This window comes from Falco naumanni, chromosome 13 (genome assembly GCF_017639655.2).
Source record: "Falco naumanni isolate bFalNau1 chromosome 13, bFalNau1.pat, whole genome shotgun sequence".
Taxonomy (NCBI): domain Eukaryota; kingdom Metazoa; phylum Chordata; class Aves; order Falconiformes; family Falconidae; genus Falco; species Falco naumanni.
This window is the reverse complement of record NC_054066.1, coordinates 21,477,118-21,497,529: the sequence shown is the minus strand read 5'-3', so window position 1 is coordinate 21,497,529 and position 20,412 is coordinate 21,477,118. Positions and strand designations below refer to the sequence as shown.

Sequence of the window (20,412 nt, the reverse complement as noted above, 5' to 3'; positions counted from 1 at the left end):
AAATTTAGATGCATTCAAATGTAGGTGTCCTTGAAGAAGAGGATAAATGAGCTTTAGAGGCCCAGCTTGTTTATACAAGAATAAAGGCAAGAAGCTTTGCCAATACCTAAGTTAAAAAATTACATCCAGGTCTTTCAAGAGCAAACATACTATAACAGTAGGAAGAATCAGCCTGTTAAGTGCAGCATATACATTTCTACCAAAGAAATCCTCTTAAAACCCACGATTTTAAAGTGTAACAGAAGCCAGACTTTGAACTGATAATTGTACAGAGAAATACACGTACTGCTCCACCAAATAATGGAGTTGATGTAAAGGAAAAATCTTTATCAGAACAGTTGCTCTGGAATAGTGAGATTTCCTTACAGATGCAGCAACATGCAGAGCCCCTCCATTTCAGGGTGTGGCAAAGGTATGACATTGCTGCACCGTTCCTCTGCACCTAGAAACAGTCTAGTGACACTACGCATGAATTAGCCTTACACTCTGGTTGCTATTGGCCTGACTGGAGATTTGACTGAATCTTGACCAGCTCCACAATTTGGAAACAGAGTAACAAGAGGGAAGACAAATATCTTTACTCATTCTTTTTCCACTTGTTTCCAGTGTTAGATCTATACAGAATCACCATCTACCTGAGAGAAAATGTAACCACATCAGCAGCAAGGCCTCCTGATTGTCCTCACGGCTAGAGCACGGGAGTGAGATTTAAGAAGACCGAAGTTACTTAACTCAGCTATCCTACTAGCTTGCTGGAGGGTTCTCACGTTTCCCCAGCTGTACAACAATGAAGATTCTGACTCCTTTAAAAAGAGCTTTCAGTGCCATCACTGAAAAGGTTTATATAAGAAAGGGCTTCATGTTTATTATTTTCAAAATCTACTATCCCCCTGCAATCCAGAAGGCAGTACACTTGTATCATGACAATTGTCCAAAAAGGCTGAATGAGCCATTGCAAGCGACTGAATTTTATGACAAAACAAGTAATGAACAGAAAAGATATCCAAAAGATAATGCTTGATTAGGTATACTTTATTTATTTGCTGAAGACAACTAATTTTTAATTATTTAAACTTTGACATCATACTAGCAAATGTTCTTCTGGGTTATAATTGACAGAGCTATCTTGATCTGAGCAAAGTGAAACCTCAGTGTAACATTACCTCTGATATTACACTTTTCCTGACAGGAGGACAGCAAGCACTGTTTTGTGTTCAGAAACCTCAAAAGGCAAAGTTCAGCCATATGTAGGTGGCCAATGCATACTCTATGCTTTCTGTAAATCTTCTCTTTGATGGTCCAAACCTAAGCGGCTAATTTTTTCACAACTACCCTTTGCAGAAATTAAGATCCAACTACAAACTTTTCACCAATACCACAGATGAACAAAAAAATCTTACCATCAGTGTTTCCAAACCTGCTTTTTTAAAAAAAAGTGCAGTCTGTCATGGACATATTTTATATTAAATGTTATTAGAAGTAAGACCAGAAAGTATTTTTGAATATACAAAAAGTTTCTGAGTTTCTGCAAATAGGTGGTCTTAACAAAACCTTCATCTGTTTTTATTATATCCAACCATATCAGCATGCGAGACTGACTCCTTTGAATGTTCTGGGCAGCCCAACAGGGACAAATCCAGTCAATGAATAGGGAGAAGGGGAAGACATGGGTGCAGAGCTGCATCAGGGAACAAGGCTTCTAATGGAGTCTTAGGAAGAGGCACAATGACAGAATCTTACATCCATTTCATGACACTGTGTCAATTGTGCTGCTGAGTCTAACATATGTAGTGCCCGATGGAAAACTGGGTTGCCAATCCTTAAAGAATCCTTTCTACACATTGATGAAATTTGCCAATACATTAGAAAATTAAAAATTGGTCAGTATAGTAAAAAAAAAAAAAAAGATTGGAGACATAAATCATCTGATAAGTATGTTATTACTAATTTTCTTCTAAATGATTCACCCCAGGAAAGGATCATCTCACTCAAGTCAGTGGGAGTTACAAGTCTTCAGCATTTTTCTGGACCAACCATTTAAATGCTTGTGAAATGCATCATGTTAAAGAATCCAGCCACTTAAACATGCCTGTAGTCACGCATAAAAGACAATCACAGAGGGCCCTTTCCTTACTTTCCAAGTTCGGTCCTTCCTCTTAGGTATGTCTACCCCAGTCTGCTCTTTAGTTGGAGAAAATGAGTTCAGGTTTTAGCAAAGCAAATGCACTACATGCCAGAGTTACAGAAAACAAACAAACAAAAAAACTGTTAAAGGCTCTTACACTGTCATGTCATGTAAACATCAGGAAGGGGTGAAGTTTTGTTTCCTAAGCTACGAATATGATTTTGAACAATACACTGTTGAGTAAGCAAAATAATATTTTTTTCTTTCTCTGTCCTTCTAGAAGGACAGACATGTGCCTTGTCAGATGATGCCAAACCCATTATTAGTGTCCTTGTGCTCCTCCATTAGCGATATTGCAGCTAGACTAGCTGATGTCAAGGATGTCCGTGTTGAAAGACAACAACATTCCGTCGTAGCAGAAACTACAGAATGCTACTACAGTGAAATTCAATGAGATGAACTAAGGAACAGAAAGTACTAACATTCAGAAAACACAGACATCTAAATACAAACATACTGCTGTTAGTATCCTTTAGCACTCAATTTTTATCAAATTCATAGGCACAGTCTGCTCTTTAACACAGATGCATCCAAAACCAGCAATTCATTACCCTCGCTCCATCTTTTTTTCCAGTTTCAGCATTTGTCATCTAGCACCTTTGAGACTCAGATCAGTCTTTCCTGAACCCATAAATTATGTGTCAAAAATATTCCAAGAGGTGACAACCACCTTGGCTGGGGAACTCTGGGGCAAGAAAAGTGGAGGAGTTCTGACAAGAAAGGACAGTGGCAAGTCCAACCACTCCAATACAAGGCAAGGTCCTATGGGCCACCAATGATGGTGATAACTGCAGTCTCAGCTGACTTCTTTCAGAGGTGGTAGTTCAGATTAAACATCAGCTACTAAGTCAATCAAACCATACTTCTGGTAGGTGACACAGCCTGCACTAGAACTTCTAGTAAGCAACACAGATCTAGTATCTAGGACTGGCTATCCCTGTGCTAGCAGCAGCGAGCATGAAGGTGCTAGCATACACTCAGAGAAACTGTGTTCACAACTTTGTTGAAGGCAGATCTAAACAAGTCACTGAAAATAAGCAGCTTCTGAGAAATATACTTTAAAAGACCTGGTTTCATGTTTGGATTCTTCTGTGTGTCTCAAAAAGCAGAAGTTTCTGATCAAAGCTCTATCCTATCTTAATAAGGATAAAGATATTCATGCAGCCTGTGTTTTAGATGGATTACCTATTGTCAAGTACTATACTACAGCTTATGCTGCAACCTTATAAACCAGGGGAACAATCAAAAAGATAGCATAAACCCAGTTTCCTAAAAGCACAAGTTTAAAAATACCTGAGACTTGCTCACATTAGTTCTTCCGTACCACAAGCATTCCACAGTGATAGCTTCCTATCCCTTTTTCTTGGTTGTTCAAAGAAAACAAGTATCATGACTGATAATAAAACTCTCCCCTTACAAGCCTTCTATAGTTAAAAACTTCAAGAACTTAATAAATACAAATTACCAAGACTATCATGGAGTGGTGTTCTTATATGCTCTTTGTGTCCTGCAAAAAAGAACATCCCTGACCACCCTTCTAGCCAATATTACCTATGCCATAGCTAATTTTCATATAAAGGAGTAAATAATGAAGGCTACCCACCCACATAACCTGGTATCAGGACTCAAGGAAAGCTCATCATCTGCAGATCTTGTCGAATTCTGCACTGTACCACATCTTTTTCTGACAACACTTGGAAACACTAATTCCTTTCAGTTTCACTTGCAAAGATGATGTCTTGGGCCTGATACACCTCTTGGCTACAATTCTGCTGCACTGAAATAAAAGACACTTTTTATTTTATTATCTCAGTGTAAAAGTAGTGAGAGAGAAGAATCTGACTTCAAGATAACCATGTAAGTGGAAGAAAAAGGGATTACAAATCTGCATGTGATATTTTTAGTAATTAAAAGAACTCTCATTTTTATGTTACAAACTTATCTGTTACAGCAATTTCAATGATCATCAAATAATGCAAATATCTTATCTACCACCACAACAACTTTTTAAAATGGAGTGTATTAATACAGATGTGTACTGATGCTGCAATTTAGCAGCTGATACTTTTGAACAGTGGTAGCATGACTGCCCTAGAATACTGATTTTCTGTGAATAAGTATTCAGATAAAGCACCACAATCCTAAGCCTCCCCATACAAATCAACATCTCCTGAATAAAAGCACACTCTTTTCTGCATCAGACTTCTTGCTGCAGTGCAATTGCACTGCTCTACATACTCATTTTGAATGACAGAGTACATACTTCTCATAGTAATGGCCTGAAAGAATTTAAGAAAAAAGTGACAATCTCTTTGCAAACACCCATCCAGCAAACACGCTATTATTTTTCCTCACTACCGTTTAATAATTAAGTTTATTACAATCTCTTTGTTTGTGATACAATAATAGACACATCTAGAAAATCAAGCCAATGGCCTGTTTTTTGAAACCCAGTAAAAATAATGCTACTTCAGTTTGTATTCCAAAACCTAGTACAATGATGTTAATTGCCAGTCTCTGCCCCCTGCTTTGCCTATGCCCTCTCCTGGTGGTAGAATAAACATTGTACAGTATAGTTGTATAGTAAAACAAGCCAAAATTTCAAGCCTAACAGGGTTCCAAAAAGGTACCACAAAAAGTATCACAACTCCTGTAAGATCACTGATTACCACACCCCTACATCTCTGCTCCCAAGACTGCTTTATTTCACCCAATACAGAATGCATATGCAGAAACAGGGACTTAGGGCTCTCCTCAGAGGAGCCGATTAATCAGGAGGCTCTCCTTTTGGATTCCTTACCTCTGGCTGCACAGAGCCATGATTCTTAGCTGCATGGTGTCACAGTTTGAAACTGCTAGTGAGGCAACACAGCACTCTCTTGGAAAGTAGGGAATAGGAATTTGAACCTTGCAAGGCTGAAGACAGAGCATCTGACCAAGAAACAGATCTGTACGCTCCACGCTACCTGCTCAGCTATTATAGCCAAACTTCCATTCTAGCAGTGCGAAGCGCAGGGGATCAAAATGCCTCATATAAGGTAAGGCTCTGCTAACACAAAGATCTGTTTATCAGGCTAAGGTGGCTTCACAACTGTAAGTGGCTTTGTTTCTACAGATGAGAAGTACTGAGCCAGGTCAGGTTTGGCCCAGCTGCCAAGCAAATAAGCCCTGCAAGAATCCAAAACGACTACTGACCAAGCACTAAGCCTCAAACAGTTAGTTCTGCCAGATCTGACCCAAATGAGACAGATGTACACGAGAGACTAATTTGCGAAGGGCGATACAGGCACACTTAAGTTCCAGCAAGGGCTGCCTTTACCCAGCAGACCTACTACCTCAGAACCAGTTCCAGACAAATGCTGCTGTACCACCTGCACACCGAGTCTGGCTCTGTGAATTCATATTATGCCTGAGCTAAACAAGGGAAGTGCTCTAGAGTCCTCCAATTTGGTTACACAGAAACTCTTTACAGTTCAGAACAATAAAGCAGCACTAATATTACATGCGGTTTTCCTCCATTCTTCAGTGTATCCTAGCCACTATTATTCTAGCCAGTCAGCTTGAATGTCAGCATGAATTCTCTTTTTTTAACCCCCTCTCCAAAAACTAGTCAGGCCATCTACTGGTGATGGGAAGTTGACTGTACATTAACAGCAAGCACCATTACCTCTTCCTTCAAGCATGTTCTAGAATAAGAGCGAGTCATGCGTCTTTTACAAAAGGACAAGTTAAACACACAAGCTCCAAAGCTGGAACATACATTCCCGTGACTGCCTTGCTGGAGTCACAGAAAGATTTCAGACATATGTCCTCTCCTCAGCATTTTCGACCACTAAGCCCAAACATCCTGTACAGTGGGTGTGCTGTTGTAAATCCAGGTTTAAGGTGCCTGTCTTTGGTACATTTTATACAAAGCATTAAGTCAGCACCTGGATTCCAGCCTAAGGTAAAGACCAAAAGGTTAGGTGTGGAAATGTGGAGGCCCCTTAGTGAGGTTTTGCATTTAGTTTGGATTCTAACCCTTGCTTTGCAGAGGGACTTTGATAGTACATTTATACTCACAGCATCCCTTTAAGGAAGGGACGTATTAAAATTGACTAAGTACCCAAGTACTTTAGGAAAGAAAGTGGGAAGATGAGAGGTCATACAAAGCTCTTGAGTGAAGGAGTATTAATGATTATTTTGCTTTTTCATCTACAGATGCTTTTTTAGTTCACATAAACATTCAAGACCTCTTCTGAAAATAAGAAAAACAAAACCTCTGACATGCATTTTGCAATCAAGAAACAAGAAGGAACACAGACGTTACGAATAATCCATTGTCACAGCCCGTCTTCTGCCACATTTAAAGGCTGGCACTGCAGTCTGGGAGATTGACTGGCAGTTGTATGGCACTGTTCAAAAGCAAAAGGCCATCAGCCACCCAGTGGGGAAGTGCAGCTTGTTGAGAAACAAAATCACTGTTCAGTTTTGGCTTGACATATCCGTCACTTCCTACTTTGCTTTGTATTACCAAAAAGGTGAATGTGCTTGCTTGAAACAAGTACATCTCAATGAAGTTTTAAAAACCTCAAAGCAATAATCAGGAAGCTTCAGATTCTCCAGGCTATCACTGACAAAATTAACTTTTGCTTACTAGTAAACATCATCATTTCGTGTCTTGATTCATGCCTCACTTTGAAAATTATTCTTTCCTTTATTCCTGTGGACAATTTATGTTCATGTCTGGCTCTAGAGTTATATACCATATCACATACAGTAAATCAGCATGTGAAAGTCCCATGAAAAGCACATCGTTTGCATTATACCTGCACCAACAACTCCTGCCGAGATACTATATTCATCTATACCAATATGGGAACCTAGATAATATTCACTGTTTCTATCTACTACAGTTTCTATCCTTGCTTCTGAGGTAGCTAAGCAAAAATACTTCAAAAACCCCAAAAATTATTTGGGTACATTATGAACAGTTGTGACAAAATTCTAGACTTCACCTGCTCTTATGCAAACATAGGATGATGTGCAGGAATTCACTGAAATAATCCTAGATTTGCATCTCTTTAAGCAAGGTTGGACTCCGCTGAAAAAAGATGCCTGGAGTCTATTTCTCTTGTGCATTAAACTTTGTACAGTTATCCACAATGCTGTAAAGCAAAGTCACTGTAAAACAACAGTGATTATGTTCTACACACCTTCCACTGGTGCAAATGCCTATAGAAGTGCAAGGCAGAGAAAAGTAAGACCTAGAGAGCTGTAAGTTTAAATTTCCTTCCCCATATCCTCCAGGCTTCTTGAGGATTACACAGATTTCGCTTTATTTTGTTATGCTTAATAAATCCTGAGGCTTCTATATATCAGCATGATATTCAGTGCACATTACCTTGCAGTTCTTGCAACCGGTCCCGATCAGCCACTGGAGCAGTAAAGATGAGTCAAGTACAGGCATGCCTCACACAGCCGCAAGCCTCTTTATCCTGGCATGCATTTTCTGATGGCATCACTGGGGATTTTTCTGTGTTGAAGAAAAATAAAGCAGCAGAATGCTGTGTTTGTTTCTGGGTTGCAGATCAACCATAAGCAGGTCTTGTGCAGAAAGCAGGATCTGACTTATATCATACAAATACAATGAACCATTACTACAAAATAAAGTATGATCAGGAGCTAAATGAAGACCTGGCATTGTAATTCCAAATTTTCTGAACTGCTTTTCCTAGCCGCAGTTAAATTCCTCCTCCTCAAAGCACTCTACCTTGAGTATTAGTGCCACATACTGGAAATCGTAACACATCAACTTTAAAAGATTTCATAACACAAAATTGAGGTGCACTACCTTTATGAGGTACAGTTAGTGAAACCACAGTATTTATTTATCTTCCTAATGCTAGCATCTATATTTTATAGATGTATTGCATTATAACTGATGTAAAACCTTCTGATTTCTTAACTGAACAATAAAATTATGCAGTTTGCTCATTAAAGAAACAGAGAATCAAACTGTGTGTCAAATTAAATTCCTTGCCTTTGAGAGTCAGCAAGTCCAGTCACCTCCTGATATTCTCATAATTGTTCTTCAAAAATCCTACCCAACTGGTTGTCCCTTACTGTTGGATTTTACTGTTTTTCCTGTGTTTTTATTCAGGATGAGGCTTAAAGGGGAACTGCTGGTCACCAGCCTAACATTAACTGCAGCATTTTGGGAACCGTAGTCTAAACACAATCATCCAGGCTGTTTTTTTCCTTTACTAGCATAAGGTTTGCTGAAATTTGTAATAATGTGTTCTATTAGCAACAACTTTAAAAGCTTCCTGAATAAAATTACTGGATACACCAAATGTAAATTTTATCTCTCTTTGATTAAATTCAGTGTAAATAAGGTGATATAATTGAAACTTAAGCTACAACTTAAAAAAAAACCCAAAGCTTTGTAGGAAGTTCTGAACTCCCTATCAAATTAAGACAAAGCGAGACTCATAGCAGTAATTTTTGTCTTACAGTGAAAATATAAGAAACACTTTTTTATTATTTAGTCCAATAATTGCTATTAAGTTCACTCCTTATGCTATGTAACACTTTATAGGTAAATGTAAAGCTAATAAATAAAATGTCATTGTATTATGCTTACTAAATCTTGATTAATCACTTGGAGATCCTCACTACGGCATTACAGAAATACGCTATACATCTTATGTGAACTTGAAAAGAACATTCATGATTACAGTATGACAAACAAAACTCCCCCCCCCCCCCCCAAACCAGCTTCCCATCCCCTCCAAAACAACTATCATAACAGGAATTCAAAAAGGTGCACACCAGGAATGCTTGCACTTTAAGCCAATTCCCCTGTTCTCCAGTTAGAATTTTAGCCTTCTGTAATGCCAACTGCCGGTTATGCCTGACATCTCTTTTTTTTGTTTCCTTTAATTCCTCCAACTTTATAGTTTCCTCTCTCCAGTTGCTCTGGCTGAACCCCAGGTTTGGCTGAGAACTCTGATGACAACAAGGTAATCTCAAATCCTAATTATAAGTTCAACTGCTAAGCTGGCAGCTGACCTGGCAAAATCAGAACTGCCCAACTATCCAGACAAGGAAGATTCAGGGATCAGGGACCAGGGTCTGAGGAGCAAAGGAGTGCCCCAAGCAAGAAAGGAACAACAAAGGGTTGGGACATCAAGATACACTTTTAAACACTTTTTATTCTCAATGGAAGAGCCCAAAGGAGCAGTGACAGTAGCAGGGGAAGGACTCGGGGACGGCCCAGCTACAGCAACTCCTTTCCACTGCCGGCCCCTCTCCCTCAGAGACTGTCTTCTCACCCCGCTCCTCCAGATCCCCTCTATGCGGCAGCAAACCTACCCCACAAGCCCTCAGGACTCCCAGGCGATCTTTCCCCAGTCCACCGAAGGCAGCAGCCTTCCCCTCAACCCACCCCCCCACCCCACCCCATCTGCGCTCCCAGGCCTCACCAGCTCGCTCCTCACACCTCGCCACTCGCCTCACACCGCCGCTCCCGCACGCACCGCACCTACGCCTGCTCGTTCTCTCGCTCGCTTGCCCGCCTTCCGCTTCCTGCCTCATGATTGGCTGTCCGCGGCATGGCCCCGCCTTCCACCGGCCGCGATTGGCCGCCGTGCCCGAGCAGGCGTTCGACGGGGCGTGGCGCGGCTCGACACGAATCGGTAGGCGGCCACGGCGCTGCTATTGGCGGGAAGGCGGCGGCCTGCGGGGTAGGCCGTGGAGACAGGGGCGAAAGCGCTATTGTTGCCGGATCGCTGAGGACAGGAGCCGGCGGACACCGGGGCTGGGCAGCGCGGCGCGGGCTCAGCGGCAGCCATGAGTGGCGGCGTGTACGGGGGAGGTGAGTGCGGCGCCGCCTCGCTCGCCCGTCTTGTCCTCCCCTCCCCCGCCCTGCGACCGTTGCGCTCGGCGCAGTGCCGTGAGGCGGCGCGTGCAAGCCGCCGCTGGGCGCTTCCCGCCTCCCTCAGGCCCCGGCGCGGGGGGCCGCGGCCCGGCTCTCCCACAGCCCCGCGGCCAGGCCGGGGCCCTCCTGGTCCCCCCGCTTCCTAGAGACGCGGTGGCAGCGTGCGTGAGGGAGAGGACGCAGCGGCAGGCCTTGTTTGTGTCCCTGCCGGCGTCCGCTGCGCGGAGGTGCTTCCCCCGGAGACCGGCCGAGCCGTGACCCGGGGCTGAGTTAGCGCCGCTCAGGTGCGCGGTGGCCTGAGGGGAGCCCCGCGCCTGGGGAGCTGGGGGGCAGTTTCCTCCCGCTTGTGCGCAGCCTTCCCTGAGAGCTTAAAGCCCGGGTGTTTTGTTTCAGACTTGGGTTTCCTTTAGGACACGCAGAGCACCTCAGCGAGGATCGGGGCCCACGAGGATGAGGGCGCTTCGTGGTGTGGCAGCCTTCACTGACAGAGTCGGTGTTTGCAGGCCCACCATTCTAATTCTGATCACCCCGGGAGGTCTGGGCTCACCCGGCTTCGTGTGACAGTGAAGTTAGTGCTTCTTGAAAGCTTTATCTTGTAATCTACTTGGATGCAACTATGTGCTCCCTCTTCCGTTAAAATTCCCCTTTAGTTATGCCAAAGGAAGGTATCCCAATGTTCCAGTTAGCACCTATCTGCAGTCTTCTAATAGCGCTCTGGTGACTGGAGTTCTGGACAAATACTTTTCTCCTTGCCTTGAAAAAGATGCCTGGCTTGCTTTTCTTCTTATGCAAGCAAAACAGACGGTGGGCAGGGGAAGGTCGGGGTTGTAGTATAGTGTAATAACCATTCACTGCCTCTTCATTAACAATCTTTTCAGATGAAGTTGGGGCTCTTGTTTTTGACATTGGCTCGTATACAGTGAGAGCAGGCTATGCGGGCGAGGACTGTCCAAAGGTGAGAATCTGTCAGACTCAATGGAAATGTAACATCAGTTTATGCCTTAGGTCTTGTTTGTTACTTAAAAGTTTACAGAATATGCTGGGTTTTGTTCTGACTGTATTGTGTAAGGAAAGCTCTGAATTTATGAGCAAAAAACCCACCCAAAATGCTAATAATTCTCTACTGCTTACCTTTTGCCTTACAGGTTGATTTTCCAACAGCCATTGGTGTGGTGCTAGAAAGGGACAATGGCAGCACTTTGATGGAGATAGATGGTGACAAAGGCAAACAAGGGGGGCCGACTTACTACATAGACACCAATGCCCTGAGAGTTCCAAGGGAAAATATGGAGGCCATTTCACCTTTAAAAAATGGAATGAGTAGGTGGTCTGCCTTTTTCTATATGTTTTTAAAATAGCATTGCTAAGCTGTGAAAAGTCATTGATTTCATGTAAACAGATGCTATGTACGGTAACAGAAGCCATAAGAATGGATACCCAGTTTACAAATTGCATGAAGTCTAGTTGGTTTACAGTGCTGGTAGACTTTCAGCATAATTCTTGAAGCATTATAGCCATGATGGTAACAGAGGAGGATAATTCTGCGAAACTATTACAGGAGTTGTATGTCTGCTGAGAATAGCTTTTGACCCAAGAGCTCTACACAAATAAAAAGCATTGGAAAACCTTTATGTATTTATGAAGTGGAACAAAACTTAGAAGTAACTAATCTTTTTGCTTCAATGTTGTTACAGTTGAAGACTGGGATAGTTTCCAGGCAATTTTGGATCACACTTACAAGATGCATATTAAATCTGAAGCAAGTTTGCATCCTGTCCTTATGTCCGAAGCACCGGTGAGTAAAAGCAGCTTTGCACTGTGTTAAGTCTTAACTGTATCTTCTTGCTGACTCTGCAGACATTAGCCTTGGATGAGTCTGACAGTGGCTTGTAGGTTACCAATTTAAAACCTAGCTACAGAAATAACAATTTTAAAGTACTTTGCCAGGTTCTGTAAAGTAATGTTATTAAGAAAAGCTTCCAAAGAAGAGAATGGCTTTTGAAATAGTTTGCATGAGCTGTATCAGAAAGTATTTAGAATGTGTTATTGTTTTTTATTTATTGAAAAGAAGTCAAAAATAAAAAAAATAATCTTACTGCCTAGAATAAAAGCAAAAAGATGTTTGGATGTCTTACATGTATTAAGTTACTCTTAATAAAATGCCACTGAAAATCTGATGCTTCATTCAGCCTTACAACTAATATTATGTGACAGAGAAAAATAATTATTATGGAGAAGTTTTAATTTTTCTGTCTTTGTTTCTGTAAATGGCCCTGTAAGGTGAATGAAGTGGATGAATACAAATTTCTGGGAAAATATGTAGACAGGGTTTCTGTCACTTAATCATGCTCACTGTTTGAAGAACAGATCTTAAAGTCGGAATACAAAAGGTAGACATGCCATACAAAAGTTATGCCTTTCTTTAATTAAATCATATGAAAAACAATTTTCTTTTTCATTGTTCTCTTGTGTTGAATCGTAGCTTGTGGAGTATGGATGAATTTGCAATGGTTACTTCATGTTTGATGGCTTAGTGGGTGTGTCAGTAGAGGTTCCCATTAACTTTCTCCTTACAGAATGAATCTTTCTTTAATGTGTTGGCTTGGAATATTTGATCTATATATCCTGGATTAAGTGCACATGCAGTAGAACTGTAGGAAGATAGCTTGAAAACAGGAAAATCTAGATTGATTTTTCTTTCAACTGGGCAAGTTACTTCATGTATTTTTCCCCTTGTAACATGTTACTTGTTTCAGAGAGTTCTTTGAGAGACTGATATTGGAAGAGAGGTAAAAATGTAAAGAAACTTTTAGTATAACAGTAAAAATGTATATCACTTTTAATTCTGTATGATAGATAAGCATTAATAGATAGTAGTAGAATTGGAATAAAAAAGGTCCTAAAGAAGTAAGTTACTGAAATCTGTCCAGAACTTTTGTATCATTTGAAACCATGGCTATAATAATTCTAATTACTTTTTTATTATGTTACCATCTTTTAGTGTGCTATAGTGATCCTCAAGATAAACACATCTTTTTGGTCACTTATTTGTGGTTTGGTTTATTTTTTTCTTCTAGTGGAATACTAGAGCAAAGCGTGAAAAACTGACTGAATTGATGTTTGAACACTACAACATCCCTGCTTTTTTCTTGTGTAAAACCGCTGTTCTAACAGCGTATCCTTTGGAATGTCTCACCACCTCCCTCCATACTCCCCAGGAAATTACAGTAAACTTATTCTAGGCAATTCCCAGTATAACAGCATGTCTAACTTTTCTTCTTTCAAATTATTTTTTTCCATAAACATCTAAGGAGGAAGTAAACAAATTCCATTTCTGAACTTTAAAGCTTTAGAGCTCAGTTTTGAAGTTCTCCCAATCTGACTGTTTCCCTTGGAGGCGATGTCTATTTTTTTTTTCTGCTTTTTTTTTCTCTTTGTAATTTTATTCCCATTGTATACCATGGGTGAGAATATTACAGACCTGAAATGGTGTTGTCCAGGCTACTAAATACAGTAGCTGCAGCTTGAAGTTCGTATAGCCTTAAGATGAATATTTGTAATTATTTTAACCTAATGACATGTTTTCAGCTTCAGAGTCTAAATGAACTGGATGTATTAGAGCTTGTTGAATATTATTGACGTGAAGTCTCACCTTTGTACATCCAAAGGTCAAGTGAGTTCACAGATAGAACTTAAATGCCATTCTCTCTATGAGGTTGTGCACTTCACAGAAAAATGATACACACTGGAAAACAGCAAGTCCTTTGGTAGAGCCAAGGAATAACACATCAGAGTCCTCATTCCTAGTTATGCTCTAATTGTACGGCAGTGTTTTTTTACAAAGTGAAAATTACAATATTTTCCTTAATCATTTTGGCTAGCTTTGCTAATGGGAGATCTACAGGTCTCATTTTGGATAGCGGAGCAACACACACAACTGCTATTCCAGTGCATGATGGATATGTACTTCAGCAAGGTAAAAATTTTCATTGGTAACAGCATTGTAGTATTAAGGTCAAGTTACTCTTTCTTCCACTTTTATCGTTTTGTTACTGTTTTTAAATCTGAGTATCCCCTTAAGTATGGAAAGAAAATGCCTAACGGTGTTCACTGACAAACAGTTTGTTGAGAGAGTTTATTCATTATTTCAGTGCTTTCCAGCTTGGTGGTTTTTTGTTTGGTTTTTGGTCATCTTTTTGTTTTCTAGGTATTGTAAAATCACCACTTGCAGGAGACTTTATTACTATGCAGTGCCGGGAGTTGTTTCAGGAAATGAACATAGAGATAATTCCTCCATATATGATTGCTTCAAAGGTGGGAAAAAATTTTATTTAGTAAGTGTTTGCTTGGGGAGAGGCTTAAATGGTTAACTGATGATCATGTTTCCTCCTGTCTCAGGAGGCAGTTCGTGAGGGGTCACCAGCAAATTGGAAGAGAAAAGAGAAGCTACCCCAGGTCACTAGGTCTTGGCACAACTACATGTGTAACGTAAGTAGGTCATTTCTCCCACTCTCAAACTTCCCTAGGCATCCCATAAAGAGGTTTTGTTTGCAAGTGTATCTGGTTTTCCTCTTGAACTAGAAAAACTTTAAAAAGTCAGTATCAATTCTATAAAATTGAAGATGAAATTCTTATAACCATGTTGTTCTTAATTCCGTAGTGTGTCATTCAGGATTTCCAAGCTTCTGTCCTCCAAGTATCAGATTCAACCTATGATGAACAGTATGTTACTGTTTTCCTTCTTGTAAAATTATCAGTTGTGCATGGGGTGCTTAGTCTGTTCATTGCTGTCGGCTGGTTTTGCTACAGAAGGAGTTTTTAGATAAAAAACATTCATTTCTGAAAGTAGAAATACAGTGCATATCCAGGTGATAGTTTTTTAGTATTCCCAGATGCGTGAGATCATAATAAATATTCTCAAATGAGTAAGTCATATCAATCACAATATTCCCATTGAAACCTTAGTTTATAATGCTACTTAGATAACTTAACATCCTGTTTACACAGCAATTTAATATGTTTCTCTCTGACTCATGCTCCAGGGTAGCAGCACAGATGCCAACGGTTCATTATGAGTTCCCCAACGGCTACAACTGTGACTTTGGTGCTGAGCGTCTAAAAATTCCTGAGGGATTGTTTGACCCTTCAAATGTAAAGGTAAAACAACTATCATCTGTAGCAACTGGAAGGCTTTACATTACTAGATTTTCTTATGGCTTCTTTTTGTATGATGTTCTTAATTTCACGATTTGCATGTTTGTATTTACACTGTGTGGTTCTCTTGGGGGTACAGTTTGCCTGTGTTCTATTAGGGTTGGGCAAGCAAAGGATGAAATATAGTTCAAAATGGGTGGTGATGAGCTCAATGGAAAAAAAGGAATATTTTTTTTCCCCTTCCCTAAAATGCTTAGCTCCGTTTATAGTAATACTTTTTAAATTCAGCTAATTCAGGGCTTTTATGTGCCTTGCTCTTTTGAAGTGATGATGTGTAGATTACTAATTTTAATTCTAGGGTTTATCTGGTAACACGATGTTGGGTGTGAGCCATGTTGTCACAACAAGCGTTGGAATGTGTGATATAGACATCAGGCCGGTAAGTGTTAGTCAGAAATACTATTTTAAGGCATTAAGGCATAGATATTTTTATGTTGATACAATTTTTTGGGACTAGAATACTGTTAGTGAAGAAGTGTGGATTTCCTAGGATAACAATAAACACATTAGAATAATTCACCAAGTATTACATATTCATATATAGGAATATGTACAATTACTGTGTCTTACAAAATGCTAAATCAGGATATTTTTTTTTTACTTGTACTCAGTGTTTCTGCCTATATTTAAATAGCTGATGTCCAGATTTTGCGGCTGGCACTGCATAATGTGCATTGGATTGGTTTCAGATGAGCATTTTATGTTCATAACTGTTCGTCTTCAGATTTTTAGGTGTGGCAGATATACTTTCCTAAACATAACCAAACATATGGAACTTATGTAGAGAGTAAAAGGAAGAAAAGAGGTTTTAAAGGAAAACTTTCTTTTTAAAACTATGTTTTAACTTTCTCAGGTGTTAGTTTGAAAATATTCACATTTGAGGCAGACTGCATGGGGGTTGCTTCAAAAAATTTTCCTCTTAATTGGCATGTCAGGCAGGCTTAGTAGGCCAGGCCATGGTTTGCGTTCACCCGCTGCAGCATTAGTGAGATCGAAAACTGTTGCAGTGCTGTGGGTTTTCCTTTGTGGTTAGAACATCCAGCTTGAAGAAAACCAACAGTTTGGTTACAGGAGATACCTGTAGGTGTAGGGGTCTCTTTAGTAGAAACTATTCTGCAAAATCATTTAGAATCATTAATCACATGGTTTCTGTCTTCCTTGTATAGTTTAATATTAGGTTGTCTTGAAATATTTTTTCAAGTGATTAAAAAAAATCAAATATTGTTGGCATCAAGTAATGCATTATTGCTGTTGATTGTATGTACTTGTGTGTCATTCCTCTCTATTCTGTGAAACAGTTGTTTTCAGAATGGTTTCAGAGTTAATATTGTAGGTTGCTTATTCTCTTTTTAGGGCCTCTATGGCAGCGTGATCGTTGCAGGAGGAAACACTCTAATACAGAGTTTCACAGACAGATTGAATAGAGAGCTGTCTCAGAAAACTCCACCGGTAAAACAACTCTTTCAGTTACTGCATAGAATTACCATTTTGTTTTTCTGCCACACAAATACATGAGCACATGTCATAGCTTTAACTTTGTTAGGAACCCAACAGCTGAAGAGATTTCTGTGGGCTAAGAAATCTCCTCTTTCTCTAAAGAAAAGAAAGAAGTCTTGAAAACTTCTTATATGAAATGAATTCCAGCAGGTATTGTAATTGCTTTCTGAATATGTTACTTTTCCATTCCTACTTCAGATTGTGATTCTAAGTTCTGTAATTGTCCCTAAGCAACAGTCACTGTTTCCCTTGATGGCCTCTCTTCTGAAGTGCTGCTGACTAACTAGAGGCACATTCAGTCATTCTGCCTGAGGTCTTGTCACTTTGTCATGGGAATTGTTCTTCCTGGATTCTACAGACAGCTCAACCTACTCATAGATAAAACCTGGTGATTTAACATACTTGTATTTTTCTAAATCACTTGATATCTAAGGTATTAATACGTTACACCTATGTTCTTGAGAGCACATATAGCTTATTATATTTCTTGAATATTGGTATTTAAGTAAAAATGTTCTACTTGTAGGAACTCTGCAATCATGAATGTTATGAGAAACTGAGAAGGGTAGTTATTTGCTGCTTCTTATAATAGCTGAGGACGAACCCATTGAAATGCAAAGATTTTATTGCCAAAGGCATTTTGAAAGCAAAATGAATGAAAGGGTCCAAAAAGGACTAGATGAATTAAGTTCAGCAACATTAAGACACTTTAGTCCTGATGCAGTTAGAAATGATAATGTATACTGTGAGTATTGTTGCTTTCTACCTGCCCTATTTCTAGCTTTAAGAATTTGCTGCTGCTCCCTGTTGGGAGACAGGATAAAAGTCACACATGTTCTTCTACCACTATGGCTATTCTTGAATTCTAAGTACAGGGCAAATGAGCATTATTGCAGGTTTAATAAAACTGACGTTTTTCACCTGCATGCTGGTATATACACCAAGGTCCTTGTGCTGTCCTCCTCTTGTCTTTCAAGGTCACCAGCCTACAATTTATCTGATTGTTCTTTCATGTTTATCTCCTTTTCTATTCAGAGCATGCGCCTGAAGTTGATAGCGAACAACACGACAGTGGAGCGGAGGTTCAGCTCATGGATAGGTGGTTCCATTTTGGCTTCTTTGGTTAGTAACCCTGTGTTACTATGTTGCTATGCCAAGCAGCACCGTCACCCAAAAATCTAATTCCGCATTAAGTATGCATTGCAGAGTTTGTGCTACCATAGCAATCATAATCTTGTCTATCCTCGTGGTAAGGTGAACAGAATCTGTTTAAAAAAGGAAGACAACATGAGCATTTCCAATCAAATAATACCTTGCCACATTCTCCCCATTTTTAACAGTATGGTGCAGGCTTGAAATACGCTATCTAGAAATGACATGTATACTGTGAAACTTAATTCTGAAGTTAATTCTACAAGTTACTGCATACTGAAATCGTTTGTGGGGATTCATTTAGCAGTATGAAAAAGGAGACTGAAATCACCTTTCCTTTCTGCAAACGTCCTGTCTTTAGTATAATCATTGGCAGTATAAAACTCAGAGGGAAAGGGAGTTAAGCAGGTCAAGTCCTCTTATCTTATTTAATGTAAAGACTTGCTTGTTTTTCCTCCTTGGAAAAGCTAATGTTGTTTCACTTAATGTTCACTTGTTTTCTGATTTATTGTTTGTTTGTTTGTTTGTTTGTTTGTAGGGTACTTTTCAACAGATGTGGATTTCTAAACAAGAATATGAAGAAGGAGGGAAACAGTGTGTAGAAAGAAAATGTCCTTAAACCTCTTACTGTGAAAACTGCTGCCTGCTCAGTGCTCCTTCTGTTTTATAGCTTTAGCATACTCAGGAATGGGATGGACTCTTTTTTTGTAGAAAGTTTATATTGGATTTTTTGCATAATTCAAGTTCCATTTTAACAAAGCTTAGAAATTTTGAGAGATTAATTGGTATAGCACCAATAGAAAAAGGATGTTTACATCCTTTGTAAAGCAATAATTCATGTAACAAGCATTTTATAATTTTGTATAAATGTCTATTTTCTCTAGTATCTTTTCCTGGGAACAGCTTTACACGTTGGCTAATAGAGGCATAACCTTGAAAATGCCTGTGCAAATTTATTAAACAATCTCTTGTCTACTTTCACATACTAGTCTTCCTTGCTGGTACTTTGGCCTTAAACTGCTCTTATTTCTCTCTAAAAATAAATGTTGGTTTTTTATATTTGAGCAACTTCGTGAGTACTTGCAGAGAAAGTTACTCTTGTTTTAAAAATGGAAAGTTTGTATTTAGTAAGCTACTATACGTCACTCAGTTCAGCGTGAACTTTCACTGTCTCATGAAAATGTTACATTCCATGTAGCAAATGTTACATTAAGCACTGGCCTGCTGATTTTCCACTATGGAGCAACTTCATTTCGGCAAACAATTAGTGCTTTCCACCTGATTTTAAGAATGTATATAATGCCTGTGTGATGTAGGTGAGAAGCAAAACTTGTTTGAGCCAGGGAAGTTAAGTCAAAGAATTGTCTAAGACGAGAATAGTCATAGAAGACCTCAGGATGTGGCTTGATGTTTTTACAGGCAGCTGTAACTCATGGGGGCAGTCACTACTTTTTATTGCTGGTGTAGCTCCCTCGGCTGACTCACAGCAGGGTGGGTAAGTGCCTGTTTTGCGTGGGGAGTGCACTCAGGGTCTGAGGAAGCAGGATGGCTTTTTCTCAACAGGAACTAGTTGTCAAGATGTAGCTCCATGTTGCTGTTAAGCTTACTTTAATTTACAACTGGGGGATGTTCTGTAGCGGGACACAGTGAAGTTTTGCTCCTTACCTTAAAAGCTGTGGAAAACCAAATAGCATTTAACTGACTTAAAAGATATATAAATAAATAATGTAAACAGTACTACTGCATTTTCCCTAGTCTAAAAGACCTTGTGCATAAATAATGATGAGGCCTCTAGCTGAAAACAGTTTCACATTACCTCCAGTTAATAAAGTAATTTATCAAAACAGCCTGCTTTTGTCTTATCGTAATAACTGTTAGTTGCTCACCCCAGATTTTGAAAGCTATTGACAAACCGTATTTCTTTCACAAAATGAGGCCAACTTAAAGTCAGCTTCAATAGGTGATAGAACTCACCAGCTGTTGTCACACTGGAAGAAAAAGACTTCAGTCAGTAAAATGTGGAACAGCAACTGAACTTGTACCTTAGCACGTGGCAATGAGCATTTTTTTTCTAAAGGTCCAGTGGCATCAGGGAAGTACTAGGACTGACTGGACAGCTTGTAGCTAGAGGTGAAGATAAAAAGAAGGGGTTTTTTGGTTCTCTTTGTGAAATGACAGTGCTTAAGTTTTGTTATGTCTGTTCAACTTTCATCTTGTGTATCATCGTAAAAAAAAAAAAAAAAAGTTCTATGCAGTATAGTGGTAATACCTGTGAATGTTCCAGCACCAGATTGAGAGCAAAACACTTTCTGGGGTTTTCTCACCATTGTCTGTTGTTTCTGTCTAAGAAATGGATATTTTATGTGATGCAGAGGAGTAACTGAAGGTTAAGATGATGGAAATAAAAAGATCTGTATCTTCTACAGTTTTGTTAAAACACTGT

At 39.6% G+C, this 20,412-nt stretch overlaps 2 protein-coding genes across 4 annotated transcripts in view; one reads left to right on the top strand and one right to left on the bottom strand.

The window, feature by feature from the left end:
- The window catches only part of GNB4 (G protein subunit beta 4), a 78,073-nt gene extending 68,339 nt beyond the window's left edge, over positions 1-9,734 (bottom strand). The window contains exons 1-2 of one of the 2 annotated variants that reach the window (XM_040613186.1): positions 9,652-9,734; positions 7,569-7,700 (exon numbers count right to left, since the gene is read on the bottom strand). The gene's annotated coding sequence lies outside the window, so the exon portion shown is untranslated. Of the gene's footprint in view, positions 1-4,985; positions 5,008-7,568; positions 7,701-9,651 lie in introns of those variants that run through there. The other variant, XM_040613190.1, reaches the window with a different exon arrangement.
- Positions 9,735-9,869: 135 nt separating this feature from the next.
- On the top strand, positions 9,870-19,815 carry ACTL6A (actin like 6A). Of its 2 annotated transcripts, none has more exons than XM_040613178.1 (14): positions 9,870-10,043; positions 10,985-11,061; positions 11,252-11,426; positions 11,801-11,901; positions 13,184-13,281; positions 13,988-14,082; positions 14,314-14,420; positions 14,505-14,594; positions 14,767-14,828; positions 15,149-15,263; positions 15,619-15,699; positions 16,674-16,769; positions 17,853-17,939; positions 18,508-19,815. In XM_040613178.1, exons 1-14 carry the CDS (start codon positions 10,019-10,021, stop codon positions 18,586-18,588), a joined length of 1,290 nt encoding a protein of 429 aa, XP_040469112.1. In that variant the 5' UTR covers positions 9,870-10,018; the 3' UTR covers positions 18,589-19,815. The 2 variants fall into 2 exon arrangements, with proteins under 2 accessions (XP_040469112.1, XP_040469113.1); XM_040613179.1 differs by lacking the exon at positions 9,870-10,043 and adding an exon at positions 10,297-10,674.
- The last annotated feature ends 597 nt before the right edge of the window (positions 19,816-20,412 follow it).